This window comes from Psammomys obesus, unplaced genomic scaffold, assembly GCF_907164565.1.
Source record: "Psammomys obesus unplaced genomic scaffold, mPsaObe1.curated_primary_1811, whole genome shotgun sequence".
Taxonomy (NCBI): domain Eukaryota; kingdom Metazoa; phylum Chordata; class Mammalia; order Rodentia; family Muridae; genus Psammomys; species Psammomys obesus.
In genome coordinates, this window is record NW_026596057.1 from 3,417,599 (window position 1) to 3,444,146 (window position 26,548).

At 40.6% G+C, this 26,548-nt stretch overlaps 1 protein-coding gene across 2 annotated transcripts; it reads right to left on the reverse strand.

Annotated features, from left to right (window-relative positions):
• Positions 1-1,049: 1,049 nt before the first annotated feature.
• On the reverse strand, positions 1,050-23,617 carry Tmco1 (transmembrane and coiled-coil domains 1). 2 transcript variants are annotated; one of them, XM_055624708.1, is made up of 7 exons: positions 23,414-23,617; positions 22,964-23,041; positions 17,027-17,086; positions 15,814-15,860; positions 12,133-12,200; positions 8,219-8,363; positions 1,050-1,704 (listed from the first exon to the last, which is right to left on the reverse strand). In XM_055624708.1, exons 1-7 carry the CDS (start codon positions 23,481-23,483, stop codon positions 1,606-1,608), a joined length of 567 nt encoding a protein of 188 aa, XP_055480683.1. In that variant the 5' UTR covers positions 23,484-23,617; the 3' UTR covers positions 1,050-1,605. The 2 variants fall into 2 exon arrangements, with proteins under 2 accessions (XP_055480683.1, XP_055480684.1); XM_055624709.1 differs by lacking the exon at positions 1,050-1,704 and adding an exon at positions 7,398-7,497.
• Positions 23,618-26,548: the final 2,931 nt, after the last annotated feature.

Sequence of the window (26,548 nt, forward strand, 5' to 3'; positions counted from 1 at the left end):
AACCTCTGCAGCTCAGCGATGCAGGGCTCATCTGCAATGAAGAAGGGCCCCCATGTGATTCCCACACTACTTAATAAGTCACTTTTTAAAAGTCTGTGAAAAGGAAAAGAAAAAGAAGTATTACTTGAAATCTCAGTTATTCGACTATAAGTCCCCACTGGGATGGACCTCAAACAATCTTCACCGTTCCCTACCAAAATTAGTATGTTCTAGAAGCTTTGGTTATATGCCTGCTACTGCTTGCATTACTGTTGAGACTTCTGGGTATGTCTGGGAGAGGATGCCAGTGGACAGTTGTGTGGTGCTCCACTTCCATCGGTCTCTCGTTAAAAACTGTAATTCTAAACAACCATGGTTTGATAAAGGAAATACAAACCAGAGAAGTAAAGGTTCTGCAGCTCAGACAGCGTGAGTTCATGATGTATTTTACTATAAAATAACAGCAAATAAGATGTTCACAGAAGGGTCTAGAAACAGTAGCTCAGTCTCCGCGAGCATCACTGGTGCCCTGAGCCCAAACTCCAAGTGCTAGCAAAGAGAAACAGTCCTCATCCACAGGCTTACTGCCGTCAAGTCAAGCTGGAATGTACTAGATGCGCAGGACTCACCTAATCAAAGCATTATGCCTTTCCTATGACATTCGTGCTGGGAAGTTTTTATTGTCAGCTTTACATAACCTAGAGGCACCTGGCAAAAGGGACCTTCAATTAAGAATTGGCCTGCAGCCAAATCTGAGAGACTGTCTAAGCAGAGGTAGGAGGGCCCAGGCCAACCCTCTACAGTGGGTTAAGTCTCTTCTAGGTGGGTGGCCCTGGCCTGTGTAAAAGTTAGCTGAGAGCAAGCCAGAGAGTGAGCCATTCGCTGGCACTTCTGCTTTGGTTCTTGCTTGAGTTCTAACTTTTACTTCCCTCAATTATGAACTGGGACCAGGAAGCAGAAGCTGAAAGAAACCCTTTCCTTCTGTAAGTTGCTTCTGGTCACAGAAGCACCAGGAAGCAAACTAGAACAGTCACACTGGTACACAAGGACAATTCTGAACATAGACAAGGTTGATAAAAGAACACATGACAAAATTTTATTTTAGCTCTTTTGGGCCAATGCTTACCCTTATGTTCATATTACAGAAAATATTTTTTTAAATGTGCAAAAGATCAAACATCTCTCTAAATGAAACAGCTGAAAATTTGGCTCATTGTCAACCATAAGCGACATATTTGGCTTTAAAAACACAACAAATAATTCCAACTAAGTTGTTACACAAACTACTTTTTTTTGTCTCCTAGTTTCCTAATGTTCATGGACAATCTGCTTCTATAGTACATGGCACATACACAGGCTTGTTCAGTCCATTAAAATACTTGAGTGAAAGAAGAAAGATATTTGTGGTTACATAAAAATCACCCAAATCTAACCAATGAGTCCACTTATTAAAGACGTCATCCGTGACCAAAAGCACTATCCCAATAGCTAAGTGCCATTCTCATCTCATTTTGTTCATATCCACAGCTGAGAAATAACCCAAAGCTAGAATGTGGCCAGATGCCTTGCCGGTCTGATGTGAAGGTCTGCAAAATATGATCAGGAAATAAAGAATTCTGCTTTCCTTCAAGAAAACTTCCCAGATGGGGGCGGGGGACCAAGAAATCCACCAGCCTGCTTGGTGGCAGCTCGTGAAGGGGCAAGGCCAAGAATCTTCTGGATGTTCTGTAAAGAAAGCATAGTAAGAACTGATTTGTAACATAAGCTGTCAAAAAAGCGCTTTACATACATTTCAGCAAAGTGCAATTACCTGCAATAGGGTGATTATGTCATTTTTAATATAATGGAGATCACAACAGTAAGCTGTACATACTTGACAGGACCTGAGTCTGCTAATCCAAATAAGCTGATTTTCTCTCTGTCTCTCTCATACACACACACACACACAGACACAGAGAGAGAGAGAGAGAGAGAGAGAGAGAGAGATTTATTCTTATTAAAGTGTCAAGAATAGAACCTGTGGCCTTATTCAAGGCTGGCATTCACTCTACCACTGAGCTGTACCCCAAACCTCTATGTAATCTTTTTTTTCTTCCTTTCTCTTTCTCTTTTTTTTTTTTTTTTTTTTTTTTTGAGACAGGGTTTCTCTGTGTAGCCCTGGCTGTCCTTGAATTCACAGAGATCCTCCGGCCTCTGCTTCCCTAATGCTTGGATTAAGGGTGTGTGCTACCAGCACTGTAATCTTTTATTTATAACAAAAAGCCTGTAAAATACAACAGTGGAAAGCCTTTAGTATTTATTGCAAATGGTGACAGAGGAACTAGGACACAGCTCAGAGGAAGAACATTTGCCTAAAGATTTTTTAAATCTTCCCAACCTTTTCTTTATCTTAATTATATCTAATTATATCTAATACAACAATATAGTTTTAAAAAATAATTTATTTTTATTTCATGTGCATAGGTGTTTTGTTTGTGTTTATGTATGCGTGTGAGGGTGTCAGCTCATCTGGAACCGGAGTTGCAGACAGCTGTGAGCTGCCAGGTGGGTGCTGGCAATTGAACGCAGGCCCCCTGGAAGAGCAGCCAGTGCTCTTAACCTTGCACCATCTCTGCAGCACACCCAATATAGTTTTTTTTTCTTTAAATACTGTATTAGTGACTGTAAAAACAATTTTTATGCTCTTATTTCTTTGGATAATATAACATTTAATTTAATTACATAACTATAATAACAAGTAAAACCAGTATAAACAGGCTTTGGAAAACAATCGACTTTTGGAGCAGACAGGCGTGGGTGTACTAAAGAGTACTCATGAACAGACAACTGACTAGAAAATCAATTGGCATACGCTTCAACAAGGATGGAGAGGGCTGATGAGTAAGCAAAGGTTATGTAAAGGACAACTGTTAAAAAGTTTACCCGGCATTTTCAAAGAAAAACCTTAAGGGTTATCTCATTACTCTTCTGGATTCCTTCATTAGGGATTTGAAAAGCTAAACTTTGGAAAGAAATAATGAATTCTCCAAAATTACAAAGCTAAATTAGAAGCAGGCACACATCTGTAACTCCAGTGTTCAGGAGGTGGAGGCAGAAGGAGAAAGAGTTCAAAGCCAGCCTGAGCCATTTAAAGACCATCTCAAAAAAGCTATAATTTAAACTCATATGATCTGATTCTTAGTCTAGTAGCTTCTCTTCACCTTTCTGTTAGAGTTCTGGTCTTAAAACAAATGGCATTCAGTGTACACAGTTTTATGCCCCTGAACTATCTATCCTTCAATACTCCATTCTCTGTTGGGCTTGAAGACACTGGGAGAATGCCCAGATCTAGGCTTCTCTGGAAGTACATACTCCTTTAATCCCTTGTCAGATTGTAACAAAATAACAAAATACAACTTGAAGAACGCCCTAACATAGTATTTATCATAAAAATATTTAAATATATATATATATATATATAATATGATATCTCATACTTTAATAAGAAATTTTAAAATGAGTTAGAAAGACCAATCATTAACAGTTCAGGCTAGAGGAAGAAATATCTGAGTTTGTATTACTTTTATAATAAAAATAAATATACATATATGTAAAAATAAAAACATTGTATAAAACAGTGAGAAAACCAAACAATATGCTACTAATTTCCAATTTTTAAAATTTGAGCATTAAAAACCAAGCATAATGGCATATGTCTGTAATCCCAGCAATTGGAAAGTAGAGACAGGAGGATCAGGAGTTTTAAGGCCAGCTTGAGACACATAAGATTGTCTCAAAAAATAAAATTAAAAACAACAAAAAAACTGACAAGTATTTCCTGGGTACCTACAATGTATTTAGCACTAGGATAAGGATTCTGAGAACAAAGAACAATTTGAAATTAGACATTAGAGAACACATGATGATACCACATTTGTGCAGCCAACAAACACTGCAATGAAAGTCTAGACAAAACATACAAGTGATCTTTGCTTAGTTACTCTGCACAGACAGGGGTCAATTATGAGTCCTTGTCATTTTCCAGAATAAAAACCAGTTTAAAAACTCTGATGGCTTTTTAAATGGCAGGTTTACTGCAATAAAGGAGAAAATAGAAAGCAAAGTAAAAACTTTTGGAGAAACAAAACACTGAGTGAGTGGATTAAGAGCTTCATGCTACTGTGAGAACTTCACCTTTCGACTCAACACAGCAGGGCCAACAGGTCATCCATTACGTTGTGCTGCTCTCAACCTTGGCTGGTGAGCTGCGGTTACAGAGAGCCATAACTAGTCAAAGGGCCGAGAGCAAGTGACTGTAAGTGGTCAGCACCCTGGCCCCAAGCTTCAGGGAACATCTTGGAAGATGCGCTGGAAACTACTGTCTTCTGGATGTGACAGGGCCACTGCAGTCATGAACTTAGGGCAGTTGTGGTTACCTACACAAGAGGGTCAAAATTCCAGCATGGATGATTGGAGAGGGGCTTACCAGGCTCTACCCTTAGCTGAGGAGCTATTGGTAACTGATGGCTGCCAGGGAAGGGAGAGTCACTTTTTTTTTGGAAGGGTATTGAGTGACAGGTTGCCCACGCTCTCTCCAGTGGGCAGCCTCATGCCCATTTGCATCCAGGTAACACTGATTGGGCCTAATAAGATTAGGTTATTAAGGAAGGAAGAAAGGGAGGAAGAAGTCAGAAACAGACATGTCAGAGGTAGGTCTGGAGAAGCTGAAGGAAGGCGCAGGGGCTAGATATACAAAACACATTTGTATACATACATAAAAGTCTCAAGAAATAAAACATATTAAGATGGCACCCCTTTAGTTCCAGCACTCAGGATGCAGAAGCAAGTAGATGTCTATGAATCTCAGCCTGGTCTATATAGCAAATTCTAGGCCAGCTTAAGCTACATAATAAGACCCTGTCTCAAGTTAAAAATTAAAAATATATATTAAAAAGTTTTGTAAGCCAGGCAATGGTGGTACACACCCTTAATCCCAGCACTCGGGAGGCAGAGAAAGATGGATCTCTGTGAGTTTGAGTCCAGCTTGGTCTACAGTGTGAGTTCCAGGACAACCAGGCTTCACAGAGAAACCTTGTTTTGAAAAAAAAAAAAAAGAAAAGTTTTGAGCCTGGTATTCCAGCACTTGGGAACCAGAGGCAGGGAGAGGTCTATGAGTTTGAGGCCAGCTTTGTCTATCTACCAAGCTTCAATATAGTCAGGACTACATAGAAAGATCCTGTCTTAAAACAAACAAAAAACAAACCTACTTCAACAATGAGAATAAGCCAGATAACTCACAATTGTGATCTCACTAATCAGAAGGTAAAGAGGACCCTCGGCTACATAGCAAGTTTAGGGTTATCTTGTGCTACTTAAAGCCTCTGCCTCAAATCAACAACAAAAAGAGGATGAATTAAAGATATTTTCAGTTAAATGAAGATTACAAATTTGTCGCCAACAAACTTGTACCATAAGAAACACAATAAGAAACCAAAGAAAAACACGCTGAATCCCTGAAGAAGCTAGGTCTGCAAGAACTGTAACATATTCAAGGCGATGGACAACAAACCCACAGCCACCATCATACTAACCAGGGAAAACTGAAGACATGTCCTTCAGAGTCAGGAACAATACAAGGTCTTTTACTCTTACTATGCTTTTTCTAAAGTGGTGCTGAAATCTCAGCCAGCGCAGACAGGGAAGAGAAATAAGAGGGATTCGTAACATCATCCCTGTTCCCAAAAGACATGATCACGTGCCAAGAATACCCTAAACACTCCATTGGCGAGCCCTTAGAAGAGATAAGCAAGGGTGCCCCTACTGGCACAGTAGGCTAGCTCTCTGTACTTACAAAGAAATGATAAAATTAACAGGATACAAAATGAGAATACAAAAATCAATAGCTTTCTATGCACTTTTCTGTAATAGCATTGAGAAAGAAATTGGGAGTAAAATTCATTCATAATAGCCTCATTACAAACAAAAAATGGAATGAAGTTGAAAAGAGCCATAACCTAGCTAGGAATAAATCTCATTCAACAGGCTCAAAAACAAAGGACCATGGACAGAACAGCCAGCAGCCACTCAGCCACCTCACAGGAGAACATGAATAAGGTCATCCCGTAGCGTGAGGCACAAATCCAGGTGACCTTCCTCAGTGCTAGGCTTCATCTCCTACCTCTCCCTAACAATGGACTCCCAGGCCCTGCTTCCCCACCAGGCCTCCAGCAGGCCTGCAAGCTTTCACTCACACTGCCTCCTCTGTCAACAACAGTGCTAAGGTATTCATTCTCCGGGACAGAGGTCAAATGGTCCTTTTGTTAAAAAAAAAAATCCTGGCTTGTACAATGAATCCCTGTGGCCGCTGTGTTTCTGTAGCTGGTTTTAATTCCTACTACATTTTGCACACAAAATGGGGACAGGCATTAACTACTGCTACTGCCACTCAGGGCTGGTTTTCTACCCAGAATTCGAGTTCCTAGCCATAAGCTTTGAATGTACTCATTTTCAGTTTCAAAAATTCCTAACATAGTATGAGGCCTAGAATCCATTGTTGGCACTGACAGAAAACTCAAGTCTTTAGTGTCTGGGCTTTATTTCAAGTGTAAATAACCTAAAATTATTAAATTATTGATGATCTGTGTCAGGACACAGTCCAAAAATGGAGTCATGGGAGGGGTGTTTTGGGTGCTTGTGAGAACACTCCAAGAATGACCTCAGTTTCTTCAAAAAGCACAGAATTATTCTTGGAATGTGTTTTCCCGCCTCCTCCCAGGTATAGCAGATAGGAGTGGGCTTACTCCAGATTATTCACTACAACTGGCTATTGTTACTTGTTTATATGCCTCTATAAAAAACATGTTTGTGGGCTGGAGAGATGGCCCAGAGGTTAAGAGCACTGGCTGTTCTTCCTAAAGGTCCTGAGTTCAATTCATAGCAACCACATGGTGACTCAAGACCATCTATAATATGATCTGGTGCCCTCTTCTGGCCTGCAGGTAGAATACTGCCTACATAGTAAATAAATAAATAAATCTTAAAAAAAAAATGCATTTGTGATTTTGCTTAGCCCTCAGAATATACACTGTCTGATGCTCTGAATAAAGTTGGCTACGGCATGAGACTTTATTCTCCCAGGTCCCATCACAGGAGCAGTGAACACTCCTGAACTGACAAAGGGCACTAGTACATGATAGAGAAATGATACTGGAACAAGCAAAGTCATTGTATTTCAGAAGCTACAATGAGAAAGGAAACTGAGTGTGGTTCCACGTTCCTCAGGATGTCCAGATGGCACTGAACACGGTGCCAGGAGGGAGCAGAGTCTAGAACAAGCAGGCTCTGAAGGATTCTAGCCCAGATGGGGTTTGGCGGAGAAGGCCTTCTCTGAGGATTTTAGGGTGATAGCTCTTCTAAATTGGTGGAGGATTTTCACCTTTATCCACGAGGGACAAGAAGGAACTAGCAGGAGCTCAGGTTCTGATGATGGGCTGAGCAGGCCTGACCAGGCAGGAGGGTCTGAGGGTCCAAGGATGAATGCTTCGAAGAGAGAAAGAGAGAGCTCTTTCAAAGGTGTTACAGCTCAGTGAAAGTAGCCATTCTCACAGGCTCTCACTGAAATAGCTTGTGCTCCTTTACTAGTCAACAGCCCGTGTGCCTGCGTGTGTGTAGTCCATAGTGAACAAGTATTATATAAACCTTGGGAAGCAGGGAGGGGTTTGGGAGTAAATATACCTTCCAGTGGTTGGGGCTAACATGTTAGTGACGCTCCATTTGCACCCAGGTGCCCGCTACGTGACTGACTACCCACAACCACATGGTTTTGGGGCGCCAGAATAGCACTCGGAGGCACAGAAACAGGGAGGAATCCATCCCACTCCCACCAGCCTCAGAATAAGATTTTAAATCTCAAGTCTGAGATTTCTGGGGTTTGAACATGCTCCACCTTGACAGTTCCTCTGGTGGCACAGTCCACATGCACCACAACTCTGAGCTCAAGAATGGGGTGTAGAAGCCATGTTTGGTTTTACAACTCCGCTCCTCCCTGAAGTCAGTAATCTAGATTTGCAGGCATTTAATACAGTTGTAAACAATATACTAGAATTCTAAATTGAGCAACTAAAAGAACTCAGTAGCATAATGTTCTCAGTTGCATGAAGAACTCAGTAGATAAATGTTCCTAGCATTACAGAGTAAAGCTAGATTGATCAATGACACAACGGAAAGCAATACATACTAAATAAAGGGTGTGGATACTCACTTGTCGAATTGACATAGTACAGAGAATATACAGAAAGATGAAAGAGCAGTCTGTGGTATCGTCTCCCAGCAGGTTTCGATGAGACAGTCCTTGGATGTAAGAAAGAGGGGTGAAGGGGAGCTTTGCCACCACTCTACCATCAAATCTAAAATGGAAAAATAGAAGTAAGGATTTGTTATTTTTAGAAAATCAACAGTTATTTTCAGAAAAAACAATCTGGGCACAAGTAGTGCCCTTCAACCAGGACTGGAGGTGCAGTACTGCGAGGAAGGCCCCAGACTAATCATGCTCTTCTCTGTGTTCTGATATGAAGACCCTGCACACTCAAATTAGAGACCATCCAAAACACTTACACTGTCTACTGTCTATATTGCTACTGATATATGCTTTATTAGAAACCAATGATCCCAACACTCAATGCGGAGGCAGGTGGATCTCTCTGAGTTTGAGGGCAACCTGGTCTATACATCATATCAAGTTCTAAGTAAACCAAGGCTACATAGTGAAACCCTGACTCAAAACAAACAAACAGAACAGAATAAAGGGAGGGGGCTGGAGAGATGGCGCTTGCTGCTCTTCTGGAGGATAAGGGCTCAATTCTTATCACCTACATCATGGCTTACAATTGTCTGTAACTCTGTTTCCAGATGTCATCTGACCTGTGCAGGAACCAGGTATGCACAAGGTGCACATATGCCAGGAAAACACCCATATACATTTTTAAAAATATATCCTCTTAAGCAGCTAGGGATCTGATACATGTTCACATGCCTATTTTAATGAAAAGTGACTTTTAGGTGCCAGCAGGATGGCTTAAAAGTGCTGTCAAGCACAATGACCTAAGTTCCATCCTGGAACACACATGGTGAAAGCAGAGAACCACTTCCTGCAAGTTGTCCTCTGACCTCCAAATAAGCACTCAACATTCTTGAGTGTAACCCCACAACACACATAATCAGACAAAGGTTTGTTTTTGTTTTCTTTCTTTTTTTTTTTTTAAGTGTTTTGGGTGAAATTATTTGGGTTCACAATTCTCAGTCTTGAGGTGTTGAAGTATCACACATCCTGACGCTCTAGAAAAACACCATAACACACCTGTGAGGCAATGAGAGTGGCAGTGAGTAACACCCTGAGATCATTGTGCACAGTCTTCTTGAAAGGGTGCCAGAGGCACTGAGGAGGACCTAAACCACACCTTGAGAAACCTGGGTCCAAACCCTGTCTCAAAAAACAAAGTGGAAGAGACTGAGGAAGGCATTGACATCAGGTTCTGCCCTTCACATCTGCACAGGCCCCACCCCCGCCCACCCCCCGTCACACACCCATATACACCATGGGAGAAAGCAGCAGTAGCAGCAATTTTGTTTGTTTTTGAGACTGGCCTCAAACTCACAGAAATCACCTACCTCTGCCTCCTGAGTGCTGGGATTAAAAGTGTGTGCCATCACTGCCCAGCTAGCTTTTTTTTTTTTTTTTTTTTTTTAAGACAAGGTCTTAATATATCCCAAGATGTCTCCAAATTTGCAATCTCTCTGCTTTAGCCCCAACAATCCTCCTGCCTTCCCTTCCCCTAGAGTTCCTTGGCAAAGTCTTACTTGTAACGATACCCCCCCCCCCCCAGAGGACTAGATTCTATGAGGAATATAGCTAAACAAACTTCCCTAATTTAATAAAGGAAAGAGTTGGGGCAAGGTAGATTGTTTCCTTAAATACACTTAACCTTGCGAATCCAGAGCAAAGCTACTCTTGAGTAGGGGTGCAGGGAAGCATATTAGGATTCAGTAAAAGAAATGATTTTCTTTAAAAAGAAAAACAGGGCCTGGGAAGACTCTAGCTGGAGCGACCTTAAACTCCTGCCTCCACCTCCCAAGGGCCGGAATTGCAGACATGTGCCACCATGCCCATGCAGTGCCAGGGATTGAACCCAGGACTTCTGTATGCCAAGCAAGCAAGCACTCTACCAGCTGAGCTATAACCCCAGCTCCAGAAATTATTTTCAGACCCTAAAAATCTACTATGTAGCTCAGGCTGACTTGTTTTGAAACTCACTATGTAGACCAGTTTGCGCTTAAACTCAGAGATCTGCCTGTCTCTGCCTTCCCAGTGCTGGGATATTAAAGTCACGTGCTATTGTGCTTGGATAGAAATTTTACATTCTCTTATTTGGACATTTTCTAAATCCCTTACCTAGATAAAAATAACCACTTCTCCTTTTCCTAGTGCATCTCATACATATTTCTATCATAACATCACTACATCCTTTGTTTTAGTCTTTTATCTTTCTGTACATTTTGATAACTCTAAAACATAGGCAGTAAGGGTACGTACACTTTGGAAGGAGAAACAGGACAGACAAAAGGAAGCGTGAGGGAAAAACAGAGAGGGGGAAGTTAAAAAACAACAAAGTCAGAGCTGTTCTGTTGACGTGGTATGGCTCCAGGGAACTCTGCCTGTTTGTCTAAGCTCTGTCAAAGCAGTGCCACGACTGCTCTGGTCGCATCATGCTTGTTTAAACAACAGGACCTGACCTCATCACTCAACAAGATTACAGTTGTTAAGACTCTATTTTAAGAGTCAGAATGTTTATATGTGAATACCTTCAGTTTGAAGAAGTGTATCAGTAAGTGATTTATGTACAGAGAAACATACTGAATTATTTTTAAAGACTAATTTCTTTTATCTGATAAATAAACATTCTCACTATTAAGTAGGTTTAAAAGTTATTATGAGCTGGGAGGTGGTGCTACACGCTTTTAATCCCAGCACTCAGGAGGCAGAGGCAGGCAGATCTCTGAGTTCGAGTCCAGCCTGGTCTACAGAGTGAGTTCTAAGACAGCCAGAGCTACAGAAAAACCCGGTCTCAAAAACAAAAAAAAAACGTGACTATGTCAGTGGTTCTCAACCTTCCTAATGCTGTGAGCCTTTAATATAGTTGATGTGACCCCCCAAAAAATTATTTTCAGTGCTACTTCATAACTGTATTTTTTCTACTGTTATGAATCATAATATAAATATTTGTGCTTTCTGAAGGTCTTCAGCGACCCTGTGAAAGGTTGTTCGATCCCCCAAAAGGGCTGCAACCCACAGGTTGAAAACTGCTATGGTATGTGATTGTATCTTTTTAAATGAAGTTCTTATTTACATACTTTTTTGATTTAAAAAAATAGTGTGGCAAGATGGCTCAGAGGGTGAAGGCACTTGCCATCATGCCTGAGGACCTAAGTTCAAACCCCAGGACCCATCTGCTGGAAAGCGGGAACAGACTCCTGCAAGTTGTCCTCTGACCTCCACACATGCACTGTAACAGGCACACATATGAAGCACACACACACACAAATACATATAATAAAAAATGTCTTTAGGAAACCCACACTGAGGTACAGAAGCATGAAGCCTCCTACATACTCTCAAATGATTATGAAAGATACATAATGGTGAGGATATGCTCAAAGCACATCAGAGACTCAAAATGTTTCCTTAGGAAGCCAGTGCTGTACATTCACATAGTGAGTATAACCCAATTTACAAAGGACAGACAGTATGGGTGAAACAGTCAATGTACAATGTATACTGTGACACAGTCCATGTACAATAAAGATATACACTGAAAAGGGTTTTTTAATATATGAATAATATAAACAGAAAAAACAATAATGTATATAAGAAAAAAACAACTTAGGTGAAATAACAACTGTAAATCTAGATAATACAAATATTCTTGTAACTTTATTATAGATCTGAAATTTTTTTTCTTTCTTCCATTATTTTTGAGGGAGAATTTGGGTACGAAGTCTAGGCTGGCCTCAAACTCAGAGTAACTTTGGAACTCTGACAAAATATTACTAAAAACTTCTGCTCATATGCACACAAACAAAAAACATCTGTTAGACAGAAGCATAGAAAAGGTTACTCACATGGAATTAAACATTCCCATTAAGGCAGTAAAACAAAAACCAATCGCAAACATGGATTTCATTCGTACCTACAAGAAAAGCAAGAAATGTTCATTTCACACTATAAATAATAAATAAATATGGCATACTACAAAATTGAAGCCCCCTTATTTTTTCTTAAAAAGTTTTGCGTAAAGCTGGGTATGGCGGCGTACACTGGGAGGCAGAGACAAGCTGACCCGTCAGTTTGAGGTCAGCCAGGGCTACACAGTGAGATTCTGCCTCTAAAACAAACAAGCAGACAAACCAAAAACAAAAGTTCTCCTTGGCAAAAAGCTCTCTGTTACCTAACCCACCTTCCATCTCATTTTGTCCAGCCAGTCATAAGCAATAAGTGTAGACTGGGATATTTGTTCTACTATGATTATGTGGAGTCTGGCTATGTTGTCAAAGCTGCCTTTGAATCCTTGGACTAACTCTCTGCCCACGTCTCTTGTGTAGCTGGGATCGTAGGCATGTACTACCACAATTCCCAGCTCTGAAAAGCACCTTTTAAAAGGACAAACTTGAATCTTCTTAGGGTTTTTCTCAAGGGGTAGGGTGGTTGGAATGAAGAACATACTGCCTCAAAGAAAAGCATCAACCAGCCAAGTGAATTTTGACTGATGGCCTACATTCTTTGAGGGCATGCAAGCTATGATACTGGCTTAGAGCTACCAACCTCTTGACTTCATAAGCAACAGAAAGAAAGCCACTGTGAGATAGGTAACCTGTTATTTGCAACTAAATTCTTATTAAATTCCTTATTCCATAAGCACATAAATAAATAAAAACAAGTATAAAGATGAGTAATTTCCAGACATTATCCCTACATCAGTAGTATAGTGGCAATTTTTACCTTTTACAATTTCCAAACAGTGAACATGTCAAAAACTGTGCTAAAGAGCCAGGCATGGTTCGTTAGTTCCAACACTCAGGAGGCAGAAGCAGGTGGATCTCTGTGAGTTCCAGGCCAACCTGGTCCACTAAGAGAGTTCCAGGATAGCCAGGGCTGTTACACAGAGAAGCCCTGTTTTGAAAAACCAAAAAGAAAGCTGGGCATGGTAGCACATGCCTTTAATATCAGCACTCATGGAGGAAAAGGCAAGCAGATCTCTGAGTTCCAGGCCAGCCTGGTCTACAAAGCGAGCACAGGATAGCCAAGGCTATTACTGGGAAACCCTGTCTCAAAAAACCAAAAAAATTTAAAAAATAATAAAAAAAGAAAGAAAAATCAAACAAAATTGTACTAAAAAAAACCTCTGTTTTAAAAATATCTTCTTAAGCTGGAGAGATGACTCAGAAGTTGAGAGCAATGGCTCCTCTTCCAGAGGTCAAGAGTTCGATTCCCATCAACCACATGGTGGCTCACAACCATCTATAATGAGATTTGGTGTCCCCTTCTGGCATGCAGGTATACACAGAGATAGAACACTGCATACAGAATAAATAAATAAATAAATAAATAAATAAATAAATAAATAAATAAATAAATAAATAAATAAATGGATAGATAGATAGATAGATAGATAGATAGATAGATAGATAGATAGATAGATAAATGGGGTTTGGTGTCCCCTTCTGGCATGCAGGCGTACATAGAGATAGAACATTGCATACTAAATAAATAAATAAATGAATAAATAAATAGATAAATAAATAAATAAGTAAATCTGTAAAAATAAAGGCTTCTTAAAAAAAAATGTCCTTGTAGCCAGGTATGTAATACCACATGCCTTTAATGTCAACACTAAGGAGGGAGAGGCAGGCTGATCTCTCTGAGTTTGAGGCCAACTAGTCTACATAGCAAGTTTCGGGCCAGCCAGGTATACAATGGAACTATATCTCAGGAGAAACAAAACAAAAAAACCTGTAATTTATATTCTAAGAAAGAATTTTTAGAAAATAAAAAAAAAAATAAGAAAAAACATAGCCAAGATCTCTTAGTAAGCGAAGAGATTCATGGAAAGTTGAGACAGCCCATGCTAAATACACAAAACTAGAAAAGGTAGTCCTGAATGAAATAGAGTAAATGGGCTAGGAAATCCACTTTCCTTACATTAATATGACTGACACCAAAGCTATCTATCAAAGCTATGTGCCTATACTGGAATTACACAAATGCCATAAACCAAGATTCAGCATAAACACTGGGAGAAAAGTAATTGATTTTGTTTAAAAGTAAAAAGGGGGGCTGGAGAGATGGCTCAGAGCTTAAGAGCACTGGCTATTCTTCCAAAGGTCTTGAGTTCAATTCCCAGCAACCACATGGTGATTCACAACCATCTATAATGAGAGCTGGTGTCCTCTTCTGGTGTACAGGTATACACAGAGGCAGAACACTGTATACAAAATAAATCTTAAAAAAAAGAAAGAAAAATATTTCCTAAAAAAAAAAAAAAAAAAAAGTAAAAAGGGGGACTGGAGAGATGATTCAGTGGCTGTTCCTTCCAGAGGGCCTGGGTTCAATGCCCAGCACCCAAATGGCGGCTCACAGCCATCTGTAATTCCATTCTTGGGGAATCCAATCCCCTTTTCTGGCTTCTGTAGGCATCAGGCATGCATAGAGATGCATGCAGGCAAAATGTTTATACACTTAAAAATAAATAATAATGGGTTTTTTTTTTGTTTGGTTGTTTGGTTTGGTTTTTGAGACAGGGTTTCTCTGTGTAGCCTAGGCTGTCCTGGACTCTCTTTGTAGACCAGGCTGGCCTTGATCGCACAGAGATCCACCTGCTTCTGCCTCCCTGTGTGCTGGGATTACAGGTGTACACCACTGCACCTGGCAATAATAGTTTTTTTAAAAGAGGAAAACTAGCCTTTTAAAAACACAAGGCATGGAGTGTCGTTGTAACTACTGTATCAGAAGTGATGGAAACAACTGTACATGTTATTCTGGATTATGTAATTTGCATTACTATTTCATCTCCATTAATGATTGTACTTATTATTGCATATAAAAATTTAGATGTCTCAGTGTGGGAAAAAAGCAAGATATTTCTGAAGGAGACAAATTATAACCTCCAAATCAGCCTTCATAAACAAATTTAAAATGATAAGGTTTTATTTTGGGGGTGGGGGTTGTTGTTTGTTGGTTTTCTTTTTTTTTTTTTTTTTTAATATTTATTTATTATGTATACAATGTTTTGTCTGTATGTAGACCTGCACGCCAGAAGAGGGCACCAGATCTCATTATAGATGGTTGTGAGCCACCATGTGGTTGCTAGGAATTGAACTCATGACCTCTGGCAGAGCAGCCAGTGCTCTTAACCTCTGAGCCAATTTGATGGTTTTCTTGAGACAAGGTCTTTCTGTAGTTCTGGCTGACCTTGAACTCAGAGATTCCAGCTGTTTCTGCTTCTGAGTGCTGGGATTAAAGGCATGCATCATTCATGCAAACTTTAAAATGAAGTTTAAATGTGGCAACATATTTTATTTCAATGGAGTCCAGTAATACCTATGATTATTGTACCTAAAATTATAGGTACAATTATTGTACCTATAATTATTGTACCTAAAATGTATTACCTATTTATAGCCATGATAGGTAATAAATTTTAAGAAGTTAAATGTAAAACATTTGATGCAAATAGAACTTTTGTTTAAAAAAAACAAAAAAACAGCTTATGTGGTTCACAGTGAAGTTATACTCTGGATTCTTACCATAGATAGATCTCTATTGTTGTTCTTTAGTTTCTCTTCTTGTCTCTCTGAAAAGAATTAATAAACTGGTTAGTACAAATGTATTAAGCACAGCATAATTCTTGAATAAATTATCATTGGAGATTACAAAAGCAGTTTTGTTTCAATATCATTTAAGATGAAGTGAATATATAGGTTGTTGCTTACTTTGTATTAACAGAATGTTTAAAGAGTGACAAAGTATTTCAATTAAATGAAAGCACTGTAAGTGGTACTTGCAGGTTGGTGGTAATCCACAGCTGTGTAATTGGACTCAAGGCCCACTAAACAAGCGGGAAATCATACTTAGAAACCTAGCCAACTTCCTGGAGCTAGTGAGGTCATAGATTTTAGAAAAGACTACTGGGGCTGGAGAGATGGCTCAGCAGTTAAGACCACTGGCTCTTCCACAGGACTACATTCAATTCCCAGTACCTACATGGAGTCTCACAAATGAAAAAGCTTGAAAAAAAGAAAAAGAATCTACTATTGCCACTTTGCTACACCAGTGTAATTCTTTACTGCACTCTAAATCTTATCCTCAGATCCACAGATAAGTGTAGCTACCATCCTCTTTAAAGAAACTTCTCTTTACAACAAAAGGAGATCACCATGGAAAATCATAACTGGACACAAAGCAGAGAACAGACTGTGGAGAACCCAGCCCCAGTGAATACATCCACGTCACAGCTCCTGCATCCATGCTCAGGGAACATGACAAAAGAGAGAGAGAAAAAAAAAAGACAGTAAGGGCCAAAATACCAAGAAGCCTGCTGTGAAACAGTCTCTCCTAGAAATGGTTGTATAAACAAGAACAGAAAAATGGCACAATATATGTGCTAACATGGAAGGGAAAAAAATGTCACAGGGTCCCACTCTAGATAAAGAACTGTAGGCACCTAATGACTGCCGGTAGAGGGGGAATCAGCCCTGCTCAGTGATGAGCCCTCTCCTTGGTTATCCAATACAAAGTGGCAGCCTTGAAACCATATACACACAACAAAACAGATAAAGCAGACTATATTTATATACTTGTGCACACATAGTCATATATGTATGTGCCAACAATAACCAAAGGACAAGAGGCTGTTGACTTGACCATGGTGTGGGGAGTTTGTGGGAGGGCTGGAGGAAGAAGGGTAAAGTGATGACTGTTTAATTAAAAATACAAGTTTCACTTAGGTTGCTATCTCACCTATCTTCTTTTTTTGTTGTCGACCAGCTGACTCTGTTATCGTTTCCTTCTTCTTTTCTACTGTAAACATAAACACAAAAATTATATATGAAGAGAATGCTTTATCATAGATGAATTACAAGAAAGTTACACAGAAGGACTTTGGTCATGATTGAGTTAACTGACCTGCTCCCTCAACTGCTGGCAGAAAAGAAAAACTACCTTTAGGGACTGTGAATACAGCCTCAGAGCAAAGCATTCACTTAGTATATGAAAGGCTTAATTTTTTTTCAAAGACTGCTTTATGGGTATCAGTATTTTCCAAATGACAATAAGAATTAAGATTAGAACAAGAAAATTAATTTATGTTCAATTCTAGTTCAAACATTTTTATAAACCTGAAAATGTTTCCATGCCTAGAGCCATGCTGAATTCTGAATATAAAGTACCAGAAAAATTATGCATTTACATTTATGTGTTTAAGACAAGCACTGTTGTATACTCCTGTGTCTTCAGAACTCCACAGGCTAACGTCAGACGATCACAAGGCTAGGCTGAGCGACATGACAAGAATTTCAAGGGATCAGAAAATGTCCTGGGCTGGGGATATAGCACTGTATTAAGATAACTTACTTAGTATGCTCTAGGGATAGAGTTTAATCCCTATTCTCACACAATAAATAATAAGTTTCTCAAATGTGTTCAAAAAGAGAATTTACTATGTTTTTTTTTTCTTTCAAACATTCTTCATTGATAGGTGTCCATTTGGTTATAAATTACAGAAGACAGACTCCATGCTCATTCATTTTGTGGTAAATGTCAGTAGTCCTAGCCCTTGGGAGATGGAGACAGGAGGATCAGAGGTTCAGGGTCATTTTCTGATAAAATGTGGAGACCCTATCTCAAAGGGAGCGCGCGCACATGGGGTAGAGAGTATACAGGTTTGGATTCAGTCTTCAGAATCCACAGTAGAAGCTTAGCACAGTGGCTCATCCCTGTAATCCAACACTTGGGGAGGCAAAGGCAGGCAGATCTCTGTGGGTTTGAGGTCAGCCTGGTCTACAAAGCGAGTCCAGGATAGCAAAGTCTACACACAGAAACTGTCTCAGGGGAAAAAAATCGATAAAATAAAATCAATACAAATAAATATTTTGCCAGGCATAGTGACACATGCCTTTAATCCAAGCACTCCAAAGAGGCAGAGGCAGGTGAATCTCTGTAAATTCGAAGCCAGCCTGGTGGTACACAAAGTGAGTTCAGGACAACCAGGGCTCTGTTACACAGAGAAACCCTGTCTTGAAAAACTGAAAGGGAAAAAACAAACAAACAAACAAACAAACAAAAAAACAGTAATGAAGCCTAAAATCTTCACAGTTAAGATATGAGACTATAGCCAGGTGTGGTGATGCATACCTGTAATCCCAGCACTTGGGACACAGAGGCAAGTGGATCGCTATGAGTTTGAAGCCAGCCTGGTCTACAAAATGAGCCCAGGACAGCAAGGGTACACAGAGAAACCTGTCTCGAAAAACCAAAACAAATAAATAATAAACAAATAAATAAGAGCACATTCATTCAAATAAATGTGATACTAAACTATATAATATATATGACATAAAGAAATTTATGAAAAAAGATTTATATTTGGATACCAGTGCAATACTACACAGATGCTTTGTTCTTTAGTCTATTAAAAACATTTCTACAAGTGTCTAGGATTGTATTAGGGGCTAGAGGTACTACTGTGCCTTCACTGACATTACAGTGTAGTTGACCAGAGAAACATAATCCTAAAAACCATGGTCTACAGGAAGGTAAGATCACAATATGGCCAGGTGGTGGTGGCGCACACCTTTAATCCCAGCACTTAGGAGGCAGAGGCAGAGTTTGAGGCCAGCCTGGGCTACAGAGTTAGCTAGCTAGGGCTAACTCTGTGTGTGTTGGGGGTAGATATTGAAACTGTGACAAGCACTCCAAGGAGAGGTCTATGGTTAATCAGAAACTGTGAAGATCTGATTCTGTCAACTGAATAAACCTAAGAATTTACTACAAAAAAATACAAAGAGAAAATATAGCAAGTACTAAGGACCCACAGTAGGAAAATCCGAGACCAATCCAGAATTCAGAAAGGACCTATGAGATCAGGCAAAGAGCAAAGGGGAATAATGAGATAAAGTGTGGCTGCAGGAAAGCCAGATGTGTTGGCATATTTTTGTACTGTTACTCTAGCAGAGGCTGAGAAAAGAGGACCGAAACTCTGAAGCAAGCCTGAACTATGTAATAAGCCCACAAAAAAACCCCACAAAACAAACATAGTCAGAAGAGAAGGGAAGGAAAAAACCAGATTTTCCTGAGCCTTACTGTTCATATCATTTTTAAAATATTTATTTATATGTATATGTGTGTGCTTGTGTGTATGTGTACCATATTTGTACAAATGCCTACACAAGACAAAAGAGGGCAATAGATCCTTGCAACTGGAATTATAGGCATTTATGAGCCACATGATGTAGGTACTGGAAACCAAACCTGGGTTCTATTACAAGAACATAAAGCATTCTTTTTTTTTTCCTTTTTGGGACAGGGTTTCTCTGTGGATCCTGGCTGTCCTGGACTCACTTTGTAGACCAGGCTGGCCTCAAACTCACGGAGATCCACCTGCTTCTACCTCCTGAACGCTGGGAAGGGATCAAAAGCATCTGCTACCACACCCCACAACAGAAAGCATTCTTAATGGTTGACTCATCTCTGGAATGACAAGGTCATTATCTTTCTTCTTATCTTTTATTTTCTTTTCCTTCCTTCCTTTCTTTTGGCACGTTTGCATCACTATGTAATCCTTGGCTGTCCTGAATTCACTAGGTGGACCAGCCTGGCCTCAAACTTAGAGACCAGCCTGCCTCTGCCTCCCAAGTGTAAGGATTAACAGTATATGCCACCATACCTGGCTTCCTATTATTCCCGTTTTTCTTTTTCTTTTTTTGGAGACAAGGTCTCACTATGTAGACCTGGCTGGCCTGACACTTTGCTATGGAGACCAGAGTTAGAGATATACCTGGAACTCAAGAGATATACCTGCCTTTGCCTCAGGGATTTATGGCATGTACCACCAAGTCTGGCCCATAACTTTCTTGAAGAGGTATTTAGCTATGTAGCTCAGGTTAGCCTCAACCCTATGACACCGTGATTAGGTCTCCTGAACACTGGATTACGAAGATGTGCCATTACACCTAGCTCATAGGTCCTATTTTTATCTTAAAAACCATATAAAGACACTGAGGTTTTAAGAAGACAACATAACCAGAGTTGTGTTTTTAAAAAGGCACCCTACAAGTACTCCAAAAAGGGCGAGTGAGTAACTTCGGCTAGCTACATGAAGGTGCTGCAGTAGATCCAATGAAACATGGTACTTGAAAACAGGTGGTACTGGCAGATACCGGGATATGTAAAAAGATCTGAAACCATCCAAGAGGATGACAGTTATAGGTGTTGATAATGAAATACAGGCACAAGGTAAGAAATGAGTACATGAAGAAAGGGAAGGTGGCTTATACCTGTAACCTCTACACTAAAGGGTAAACTAGGAGGTTCACTGTAGGTCAAGGCCAGCCTGGGTTACAGAGCAAGTTCTAAGTCAGCCAAGGCAAGAGTGAGAGCTGTCCCCCAAAAACCTAAGAAAATAAAACAAAATCCTAAACCCAAACCAAAGCAACCTCACTGTTTACCATGCACCAGCCATTGAACACAGGATACACAAGTGAACACAAAGAACCAAGGGCTAGGAGCATTTTCATGCTAGCAAGTAGAAGCAAGGAGTACAGAAATCATGTGTGTGTGTGTGTGTGTGTGTGTGTGTGTGTGTGTGTGTGTGTGTTTAATTTAAGATTTTTGGATTTCCCTGCTAGAAGCATGAAGTCACCAAAGTAAGAAAATCCTGGAAGAGGACCATGTTTGTGAAGATAAACAAAATGCATGATTTTGGTTTTAAATATGGCGAGGCACCAGTATCAACATTGAATAAAGAATGGAGAACTATAATTTTAAAAGTCTAGGCTTGAAAACAAATGTCTGAGTTTAGTCTCCAATTCTTTGTTTTCTTGTGATGTAAGTCTATCATTAACTTTTTGAGTCTCAGTCTCCTGCCCCATAAGGCAGAAACATTTTTATAACTGACCACAGTGGTTGCTATGTGAATCAAATGAGTCTTTTTTTTTTCTTTAAGATTTATTATTTATTTATTATGTATACAAAGTTCTCCCTGCATGTACACCTGCATGCCAGAAGAGGCCACCAGATCTTATAGCTGGTTGTGAGCTACCATGTGTTTGCTAGGAATTGAACTCAGGACCTCTGGAAGAGCAGTCAGTGCTCCCAACCTCTGAGCTATCTCTCTAGCCCCCTTTATTGGTTTTTCAAGACTGGGTTTTTCTGTGTAGTCTTAGCTATCCTAGACTCGCTTTAAAGACCAGCCTGGCCTAGAACTCACAGAGATCTGCCTGCCTCTGCATTTGAGTGCTGGAATTACAGGCTTACACCACAGCACCAGGCTGAACTCAAGGCTTTGAGTATGCTAGGAATGACCTTTATTGCAGAATACTCCAGCCCCCAAGTAAGATAATTTAGAGGGAAGAAATAGAAGGAAAGCTGAGGAATGCAGCTCAGCTGGCAGAGGGCTTCCTGATCCTACACAACGCCCTGAGGCAATCCCCAGCACCCCAGAAACTGGGCATGAGAGGAACTGTAAACCTAGAACTTAGTAAGTAGAAACAGGATCAGAAGTTCAATGTCAACCTCAGCTAAACAGAGTTCAAAGCTAGCCTGGCCTTCATAAAACCCTCTTAGGGGCTAAAGAGATGGCTTAGTGGTTAAGAGCGAGCACTCACTGTTCTTCTGAAGGTCCTGCGTTCAATTCCCAGCAACCACATGGTGGCTCACAATTCATCTATAATGAGATCTGGTGCCCTCTTCTGGTGGGCAGGTGTACATGCAGACAGTACACTACATTTAATAAATAATACATCTTAAAAAATAAAAATAAAACCCTCTGAAAAAAAGCAAAAAATTGACACTCTAAAAATTACAAAGATATAAAGAAATGAGAATAAAGCTAGTTGTAGAAAGTCCAAGAAGCCAAATTAGGTGTAGTTGTGGGTTGTGAATGGCTATAATTCTATCACTTGGAAGGTAGTCAGGAGAATCAGCTCAAAGTCATCCTCAGCTACATAGTGAGTTTAAGGCCAAATAGGGCTAAATAAGGCCCACCCCAAACAACAAAACAAAAAGATTACTGGGAGCCTGGCCTGTAATCCCAGCACTCTCAGAGGCAGAGGCAGGCAGATCTCTGTGAGTTCGAGGTCAAGCTGGCCTACAAAGTGAGATCAGGACAGCCAAAGGTACACAGAGAAACACTGTCTCCAAAATGCTTTAAAAAAATTTAAAATAAAAAAATAAAAAAGATGCCGGGTACCAACTGTGCCTATAATTGTGGAGCTGAGGCATCATGAACTTGGGGCCTGCCTGGGCTACATAAGGCCTTGTTTATAAGATCAGTTGTGCCCTGCTGAATTTTAACTTTATTCCAAAGGCAACAAATTTTACCTATTTTAATCATTTTTTCAAACATTTTTCAGCTTTCTTACTCAACTGAAACTTGGCTTATACCTAAAAGGTCCCACTCACACTGACACTAGACATGATGATACCATTCTCCAAACACAACTCACATATTAAAATCTCCATGGTTCCAAACGTGATTTATCATTTACCTAGAATTCCTTCCCCCGTTATCTTATTTTCTGTCTACATTCCAACCAACCCACAAGGGAGTGCTGAGATTTCAGTGATGAGCCCCACCCAAGTATACTGAATTCTTTTTGTATTCTTGGTATCAGCTGGTGCTCCCAAACCGGCTACTGTGAACTTAACATGTTGAAGCTACCAACGTGTTACCATACTCACATTTTTTACTTTGTTTTTCCACTTCCGCTTTCAATCTCTTGTATTTGTCGGTCCTGTAAACGAGGACCCAGGTTATGCCTAAAAACATTAAAAGCAACATGCTAATGAGAAATTATTGGAATGGTCACAACAAACTGCCTTTAATCGTTACTAGCGGAAAACAAAAGGACTTCAACATTTTGCTCTGCACTTTTCAGTAATTTTGTTTTTCCAAAGTCAGATCAAAACTTTTTTTTTTTTTTAAGTGTCCACAAGTACGCCAAAGAAAGTCGGGAAGTCGGATTCCACACTATTCTCCAGCTTCGACTGAAGAAGCGCCCAGGACTTCCTGCCACGGACCAGGCAGGTCTGAAGAAGTGAGGCTCCTGGTCTCTCCTCGACAGGCGCGAGGGACCCCCGTGCCCTTCCACCCCGAGACTAATCCAAGGTCCAAGAAACAGCCACCCTCACCCTCGGCGAGCAGCGCGGTGCACACGGAGATGAAAACGATGAGGAGCGTGTCTGCAAACATGGTGCTCATCTCGCTCGTCCGTCCCTGCGCTCCCACCCTTCGCGGGGGACGCGCTCAAGAGCCAGAGAAACCGGGACCAGAGTTCGCGGGACCGACCCCTGAGGAACACTACAACTTTGACAGCACGGAGGCCGCACTTCCGCTTCCGGGGCACCGACCCGGAATTGCATGTTTCACTCTTGCCGTGTGGCTACTTGAATCGGAAGAGACCAACACGTAAGTCTCGCGGGTTGGAGGCGCGCGCTCAGGCCCAGTCTCGCGAGAGTTGGAAGTACAGTCCCCACCGGAGAAGGTGGCGCGGTGGAGCTTATACCTCCTCCGCGGTGTGTGTCCGTGTGTGATCGCCGGCCGGCTCCGGCGCTCTGAACTTCACCTTCAGCCCCACTTTGGTGGACGAAAAGTTAGGCTGACACGTACCGAACTCCTTGATTTGGGTGCTCGCCCCTAGTCGTGGGATAGTTCGGTCCCTGGTTAAAATAAGCCTTTTTTTTTATGCCGGCGGACGCTGCGGCTGTGGTTTTATCGGAAGTGTGGCCAGAGTTCTTCCTACAGCGGTACAGATGGAGACGCTGAATTCGAGGATTAGAAGTGGTTTCGGGAAAAAGAAAACTTTCTAGGCAAAGTGAAAGGCAGAGGGGACGGTGGGAAACGGTGTTTGAAAGGGTGTGGTGTGTGAATGGTCCTCATGAACGCCTGCTTTCTCTGATCTGGTTTTGTTCTGCGTTTGATTTATGTGCGTTTTTGTTTGTTTTGAGGCAGGGTTGGACTGCGTAGCGCTGGCTGACCTGGAACTCGCAGAGATCCACCTGCCTCAGCTTTCCTTAACTGTGCGTGGTCACCATGCCTAGCTTGACTTCTACCTCCTGGCATTGGTTCTTTCTAATCCCACCAGACACAATTTATAGGTCTTCTGCACCGCTATTTTTTTAGTCTCTCTTCCCTTATACTTGGCGACCGCCCTTTTTAGTAACAGACATACCGAGTTCCAATGTGTCAGGTACAGTACTGGGCACTGCAGGGTCAGAAAGATGCCAATAAGGTAATTCCCCAGGGAAATTGTGTGTAACTGTAATAGAGTTATTCTTAAAGTGTTGAGAACACAAGACTGGTTGTTCTTGGAGGACTTAGAAAGACTTCAGAAAGGTCATGCCTGAGCTGAATCTTGAGTTGAATAGTAGTTCAGACAAGGGTATCTTTTTATTCAACCTTGTACATCACCCAAGGTAAATGTTGAGACAGGACCAAAGGGTGACCTTTGAAATCTGCCAGATTTTCAGTTCTGGCCCTGCTAACTCATTTGACAGTGACTTTTGAAGATACTGTTTAAGTCTTTTAGCCTCAGTTCTGTAAACCAGTAAGGACAGCAGCTGCGTAAAACTGTTAACGCTTGAATGAGGAAGAGTCTATACTGTGCAGCGTTTAAAGCTGTACTTGACACAGCTTGATGGAGTTCGTCAAGTTGACTATGATACTGCTTGTACACGGAAGCAGTCTAATTCAACCATATCATACTGTGGTTACATACACCATCTTAAAATTAGGAAAAAGGAAGTGTTAGAATTGATGAGATGAGGCCAAACACAGGCTCTCTAAGAGTGCTGCCTGCTCTTGCAGAAGATCTGGGTTCAGTTCCCAGCACCCACATGCACATACATTCATGTGGTCAAATACACTCATCTATATAAAATTAGCCATGCGTAGTCACAATCCCAGCAGTTGGGAGGGAGGTAGATTGAGTTCAAGGCCAGTCTGGTCCACAGTGAGTTCTAGGACAGCCAGAGCTAGAAAAACAAAACAAAAACCTGTCTTGAAAAACAAAACTAAAACTAATAATAAGTAAACTTTTTTCTCCTGGTTCTTACACAGGTGCCTCTGTGAAACAGCTCTGGCTTTGTAGACCAGGCTGTCCTCAAACTCACAGAGATCCTCCTGCCTCTGCCTCCCAAGTGCTGGGACTAAAGTCATACACCACCACACTCAGCCAAATAAACTTAAATTAAAAAAATGAACTGAGGACTGGAGAAATGGCTTAGCTGTGGATAAGAGCACCAGCTGTTCTTCCAAAGGATTTGGATTCAGTTCCCAGCACCTACATAGCTGCTGTCAAAATTGTCTGTAACCAAGGGATCATACGCTGTCTTCTGGCTGAGGGCAAAGGCATACAGATGGTGGTATATAAATGCAAGCAAAACACCCACGCACACTTTTTTAATGTTTAATCGATGAGATGACTGATAAAAATCATTTCAAGTATTCCTGTGTAAATGTTTACTATGTAAACAGCAACTGGTCAGCTACTCATTAGGACAGTGATGTGATCACAACACTGCACATTATTGAGGAAGCATCCTACTTCAAATAACATTCTCCCCAACAGCTTTCACAGTGTTTAGATTTAAAAGGTTTTCTGAAAACCATCCCCCAAAGCACATTGTCCTGCCCCCGTCTCTAGGACTGCAGCAAAGCTTTTGTCTTTGACTTTCTTCACTCTCTTAAATGATACCTAGTATTGTTAGTGATATCTAGAGAATCCTCTTTAGTTTATATTTGCTTTCTGCTGTGTTACCACTTCCTGTGGAAGATAAATATTAATTCTGTATTACTATTCTTTGATATTAATAATAGTTTTCAACAGTACCAGACTAGTTATCATAAATGAAATATTTCAAGAGAATTATTTCTGTTTATATTCAAATATGAAACAATATGACTTCAATCTTAACTGCTCTTTAACTGGTTTCTTTTATAAGTTATTGATATCAAATTTCTCTGACCCTTTTGAAGAATGTTCAATGGGAGTAAAAATACCTAACTTAACAGTTACTGTGAGTTATGTGGGATTAAGTGAAAAGTTCTGAAGTCAGAAAGACTCCTTCAAATCTGGATCCACTGATGAACTAGAGATTTAATTTTAGGCAGCTATTCACAGAAATGTACTTTGATTCAGTGACGATAAAATGGAATAATAGTTATGCTAGTGCCTAGATACAAATGCTTTATTTAGTTTCCTACCCCTCCCCCAAAAAAATGCCTGGTGCCCTCAGAGGCCAGAGGAACGTGTTGGATCCCCTGGA

Bases quoted from the DNA above. Each gene is read 5' to 3' on its own strand.
- Tmco1 (XM_055624708.1), bottom strand. From the start codon at position 23,483: ATGAGCACCATGTTTGCAGACACGCTCCTCATCGTTTTCATCTCCGTG. The intron at 15,861-17,026 runs GTGAGATAGCAA...AATTCTTTTCAG, and splicing joins ACAACAAAAAAAGAAGATAG to AGAGACAAGAAGAGAAACTA. The intron at 8,364-12,132 runs GTGAGTAACCTT...TTTCCATTTTAG, and splicing joins ATGGGAATGTTTAATTCCAT to ATTTGATGGTAGAGTGGTGG.